This window comes from Coturnix japonica, chromosome 3, assembly GCF_001577835.2.
Source record: "Coturnix japonica isolate 7356 chromosome 3, Coturnix japonica 2.1, whole genome shotgun sequence".
NCBI classification, from domain to species: Eukaryota; Metazoa; Chordata; class Aves; order Galliformes; family Phasianidae; genus Coturnix; species Coturnix japonica.
The window spans coordinates 100,935,775-100,941,466 of record NC_029518.1 but is presented as its reverse complement, the minus strand read 5'-3'; the positions used below and the strand labels follow the sequence as shown (position 1 = coordinate 100,941,466).

The following is a 5,692-nucleotide window of genomic DNA, read 5'->3' as shown; positions in this document are numbered from 1 at the left end:
ACCCACCCATCCTCTCTTGCTTCTCTTCCCTTTCAGTTGTTGAGAAGCTCCTTGACTGGTTTCCCAATGGATTATCTTGCAGACCGGAGGGTTTTGAGTGTAAGGCTTGGGAGACTGGTGAAGCAAAACCCCCAAAAAAAAAGGGGGCAAGTGCATGCTCAGCTGAGCAGAAAGACCAAGAAGGAAAAGCCAAAAAAGGAAACGATAAGGGCTTGAGCAGGAAGGCACAAAGGACAGCAGAATCGCCTGGATTGCGTCCTCAGAGGTGCACCAAAGGACACACACTGTGTGGTCCGGTTTTCAGGCCTGGCCGTGATTTCCCTTTCGTGGACTGCAGAGAGGAACTGAGGAAGTTTTAGTCATTACCAGTATCCCCTCCTATTTGATTTCATATTGAAATGTATTTTGGATGCATTTAGCACATCTGTGTATTGCAAATAAAAGCAAAACAAACATTTGAATGGTGTTGCTGCCTTTTTCAATAGCTGCTCAATACAGTGCCTGGCTCGGGCTGGCAATTGCAGGACCATGAAGTGTTCGGCTTCACATCCCTACCTGAATCACAGAATCACAGAATTGTAGGGGTTGGAAGGGACCTCTAGAGATCATCGAGTCCAACCCCCCTGCCAAAGCAGGGCTCCCATACACCACATCACACAGCTCGGCGTCCAGGCGGGTCTTGAGTATCTCCAGAGAAGGAGATTCCACCACATCCCTGGGCAGCCTGTTCCAATGCTCCGTCACCCTCACTGTAAAGAAGTTCTTCTGCACATTCTGAACTTCCTATGCTGTATTCATCCCATTACCCTAGTCCTGTCCCCACGCACGTACTGAAAAGAGTCCAGCCTCACCACTATGGCCCCACACCTCAGGTATTTATAAACCTGGATCCAGTCCCTCTCAGCCTTCTTTTGTCAAGGCTAAACAGACCCAGTTCCCTAAGTCTCTTCTCCTCATAGGGGAGATGCTCCAGGCCCTTCACCATCTTTGTGGCCCTCCGCTGGACTCTCTCCAAGAGATTCCCTGTCTTTTTTGTACTGGGGAGCCCAGAACTGGACACAATATTCCAGATGAGGCCTCACCAGGGTAGAGTAGAGGGGTAGGATCACCTCCTTCGACCTGTATGTAAAAAATGTAATTGCATTGACAGTTTCCATTACAACAAGAGCAGTAGAACAATATGAGTATGCATTATCCAATATGTCATGGATGACACCGATGGGGGCACAGAATGCATTGAGGCCACCAAAGAGCCATTGGAGGGGGAGTGGGCAGCCAAAGCGGAGCCCACTTGTGGGGCAGAGCATGAGGAGCGCTATGGGGCTGGCACTGTGGGGCTGCCCCACATCTCAGCACCGGAGCACAGTGGGGTGCCAGGGGGGGACACCGAGCTGCTGCAGGTAATGCCAGAGTACTATGAGAACCCATAGGGAACAGCCCCATAGCACCCCACTGCACCCCACATTGTCCCACTTCACCCCATAGAGCTCCAGTTCACCCCCCATTCCACTCTAGATTGCCCCAATTTACCCCAGTTCACCCCCCAGTTAACCCCAGTTCTCCGCCATTCACCCCCAAATCACCCAAATTCATCCCAGTTCCCCCCCAAGTCACTCTCAGATCCCCCCAGTCCCCCCCATTTCACCCCAGTTCCCCCAATCACCCCAATTCATCCCAGTCCCCCCCAAAGTCACTCTCATATCCCCCAATCCCCCCCAATTCACCCCATTTCACCCCAGTTCCCCCCAGTTCATCCCCAGTTGCCCCCATTTCACCCCATTTCCCCCCCAGCCCCCCACCCCCTCCCAGCCTGCAGCCCCTCTGTGCCCTGTGGACGCCGATGGGGACCCGGCCTCACCCAGCTGCACCCCCAGGTCGGACCCCCCTCCCCCCACCAGAACCCAGAGCTCATTTTGGGCTTAAAAAGCCCCGGATTGGTGCCATTTTCACCCCCTTTGACCCCCAGGAATGAGGGTGGCACCACGTGAGGGATGCGTCTGCGGTGCTGGGGGGGCTGATCCTCGAGCTGTCCAACCTCAAGTGAGTGCTGGGGGGGGTTAGGGTTAGGGTCCCATTGGCACTTATGGGGTCTCACTGTCCCCTATGGGGTCTCACTGTCCCCTGTGTGGTCTCACTGTCCCCCTGTGGGGTCTCACTATCCCCCCTATGGGCTCTCATTATCCCCTATGGGGTCTCATTGGTCTCTATGGGGTCTCATTGTCCCCTATGGGGTCTCATTGTCCCCTGCAGCCGCCGTGTGATGAGCGCCCATCGTGCCCTATAGGGGTCTCACTATCCCCTATGGGGTCTCACTGTCCCTTATGGGGACTCTCATTGCCCCCTATGGGGTCTCATTGGTCTCTATGGGGTCCCGTTGTTCCCTATGGGGTCCCGTTGGTCTCTATGGGGTCTCGTTGTCCCCTATGGGGTCCCATTATCCTACAGCCGCCGTGTGATGAGCGCCCATCGTGCCCTGGAGTCGCTGCTGCGGCTGCGTCGTGAGCGGAGCCGGGGGGTGAACAACAGCAGGAGGAGGAGGAGGAAGATGGAGGGGGACGAGCCAGGATGAAGCTGCAGCTGTGAGTGGGGCTTTATTGGGGGAAAAAAGCCCATAATGGTGCAATAAACACACGAGTGTGAGCAGGGCTGGAACAACACAACTACACAATAACACAACAACACAACAGGGAACAGCTGCTGAGCTCTGCTCCTGGTGCAAAGTGGGGGTGTAAAGCTGATGGTGCACAAGTGATGGTGCAAAGTGGTGGTGCACAACTGAAGGTGCAAAGGGATGCTGCAAAGTGATGGTGCACAAGTGATGGTGTACAAATGATGGTACAAAGTAGTGGTGCAAAGTGATGATGCACAACTGAAGGTGTAAAGTGGTGATGTAAAGTGATGGTGTAAAGATGATGGTGCACGAGCGGTGGTGCAAAGCTGATGGTGTACAAATGATGGTGCACAAGTGATAGTGCACTAATGATGGTGCACAGTTGGTGCCCAGCTGCTGCCTTCTGTCCCACATTGCGCTCAGCACAGCCTGGGGATGACACAGAGTGCGTTATTAGTAATAGTAATTAGTAATTACGGCCTTAATTAACATCATCACCACCACAACTGCCCCGACACACACAGTACAATATGTGGGGGCCAACCCCATAACCCCTATAGCCCATAACCCCTTATAACCCCCATAACCCCACAACCCCAAACCCCAATAACCCCATACCCCTATAACCCCATAACCCCATAGCCAACCCCATAACCCCATAAATAACCCCATAACCCCCACAACCCCATAAATAACCCCATAACCCACAACCCCATCACCTAATAGCCCCTATAACCCCATACCCCATTACCTGCTATCAGTCACCGCCGTCCCCGTGTCCCCGTGCTCTCGGTGCATACACAGAGCGATATGACGCCGGGGTGAGCGGGCAGAACCTCCTGGTGTGCGCGTTGTCCCGCGTGGCGCCGCACTGCGGACACACGTAGCGCCGCAGGATGGGGCACAGCACGCGGCCACGCGCGTCCTTCAGAGCGTGGCTGCTCCACACCGCGCGGGACTCCCCGTTACGGCGGCAGAACGGGCAGAACGGGGACGGGAAACGGGGGCGGGCTGATAAGGGGGGGCGGGCCGACAGGGGGCGCTGTGGTGGTGCGATAGTGGGTCGTGATAGTGAGAAGGAGGGCCTTGGTGGTGATAGGGGGGGACATGGTGATAAGGGGGGATGGGGGGATGGGGGGGGTCCTGCTGATAAGGGAGGTCCTGCTGATGCTGTGCTGAGCCGTGGTGACACCGACACACCTGGGGACACACACAGACATGGTGGAACATGGCAAATGGCGACCAGGGATGGGGACACCCCCCCCAATATGGTGACCCCAGTGGCAATGACCCCAGTTGACCCCCATTATGTTGACCCCCCCCCCATGACAGTGACCCCAGTAATGGTGACCCCAGGTGACCTCCCCCAATACGGTGACACCCCCATGATGGCGACCCCAGTGACACTGACCCCAGGTGACCCCCCGGTCACATTGCCCCCCCCTGCCGTTGCCCCCCCCCGCCCCCATTCCCATACCTGCCGTCCCGGTTTGGTCCGCTCGGTTCTGTCCCGTCCCGGCTCGGTCCGTTCCGTTCTGTCCTGTCCCAGTTTGGTCCGTTCCGTTCAGGTCCGGTCCTATGGTTCCGTTCCCGCAGCAGAGCCCTCAGCAGGGCCGGCAGCCCCATGGAGTCGCACCACGGCTCCCATATAGGGCCGTGATCCCTTATAGGGCCCTGATCCCATATAGGGCCCTGATCCCATATAGGGCTGTGCTCCCTTATAGGGCCGTGCTCCCCTATAGGGCCATGCTCCCTTATGGGGCCGTGCTCCTCTATAGGGCCCTGATCCCATATAGGGCTGTGATCCCTTATAGGGCCATGCTTCCATAGCCGTCCATGCTCCCCTATAGGGCCGTGCTCCCGTTGCCGTCCGTGCTCCATTCCCCCCCCAGCCCTGTCCCCCACCTCCTTTATCCCCCGACCCCCCCTTTATCGCCCCCCATTGGACCCTCCTCGTCTGCCCTGTGGGGCGGCGGCGTCTGGGGCTGCTGCCTCCACCCTCCAATTTTCTATATCAGCTGCGGAGAATGGGACCCTGATCATTACGGGATCCCCGTCTGGTCCCACTGCTTCTTGCAGTGGGGCTATTACTAATTGCCGTCTCCTTGTCCGTGACGCTACTGGGGAATTCCCGGACTCATCTTTTTCCCGGGATTCCTCCGGAGCCTCGGGAGGCGGATCTTCCTCGCTAGGTGCCATTGCCCCAGGGGCCTGATAGTGTTCAAGCAGTTTGGTTGTTTCCCTTGCTGCGCTTGCCTTCAAGCACTGCTGTCCGATACTACAGGATGAGCAGCAGCGTTTTATTTTACTTTCTTTTGCCTCCCGCCGTACTTTTTCTATAGTTAGTACAAAAGGATCTTGTGGCGGTCCCATTCCACACTCTTTCTGCCATTCCGGGTGGTTGCGGAGGGTGAAGAACATATCTGCATATGCTACCTCCTCCCACTTATTTTCTCTCCTCAGAAACAACATAAGCTGCAAGATTGTATTATATTTTACTGTTCCATTTAGAGGCCATTTCTCCCCTTCCTCCAGCTTATACACCAACCACCAATGATTACAGCATTTGATGAGGGTGTTCTTGCTCAGAGTCCCTCCCGGTTTCCCAGCAATATCCTTCCAATGTGCTAGTATACATCCCAAGGGAGTTTTCTTAGGTATCTCTTTCCCTTGAGTTCCCCCCATTACTTGATTTTAATTGATTACACAACGAGGGGGGGGGGGAAACAATGTTTCAAAACAGATCTCGTGAAGCCAACACGTTAAAGCGGAGGTAACACAGCCCTATTGTATCTCTAACGAACCTTTATCACCCTTAAACCGCGGTATTCTTTACAACAAAGCAACAGGGTCGCGGTACTAATTGTGGATCACCTTTTGAGGGCCTTTCCCACCGCCGGACTTCGTATGCACTTAGCTATTACGTGCTTTACAATTGCCACAACGCTACCAACAATTAACAAGACAAACACATAGCAACATACGGAACACGAAAGACACTTTTTGCTTCGTCCGTCCCCGGCCGTTTCCCTCACGGGAGGAAGGAACCACGGGTCGGGACTCCACACTCGCCCCGCAGCT

The 5,692-nt window shown here is 55.3% G+C and overlaps 1 protein-coding gene across 1 annotated transcript; it reads right to left on the bottom strand.

Annotated features, from left to right (window-relative positions):
• Positions 1 to 2,566: 2,566 nt before the first annotated feature.
• Positions 2,567 to 4,622, bottom strand: LOC116653200 (collagen alpha-2(I) chain-like). Its single transcript, XM_032443762.1, has 3 exons — positions 4,089 to 4,622; positions 3,630 to 3,811; positions 2,567 to 3,132 (listed from the first exon to the last, which is right to left on the bottom strand). The coding sequence occupies exons 1-3, from the start codon at positions 4,490 to 4,492 to the stop codon at positions 3,065 to 3,067; spliced, it is 654 nt and encodes a 217-aa protein (XP_032299653.1). The 5' UTR covers positions 4,493 to 4,622; the 3' UTR covers positions 2,567 to 3,064.
• Between the last annotated feature and the right edge of the window lie 1,070 nt (positions 4,623 to 5,692).

What these genes read in the sequence shown, in the direction of transcription:
- LOC116653200 (XM_032443762.1), bottom strand. Translation starts at nt 4,492, where the DNA reads ATGGAGCACGGACGGCAACGGGAGCACGGCCCTATAGGGGAGCATGGA. An exon ending in GGACCAAACCGGGACGGCAG is followed by an intron (nt 3,812 to 4,088) that starts GTATGGGAATGG and finishes GTGTGTCCCCAG; the next exon opens with GTGTGTCGGTGTCACCACGG. An exon ending in CCCTGTCGGCCCGCCCCCCC is followed by an intron (nt 3,133 to 3,629) that starts TTATCAGCCCGC and finishes CATATTGTACTG; the next exon opens with TGTGTGTCGGGGCAGTTGTG.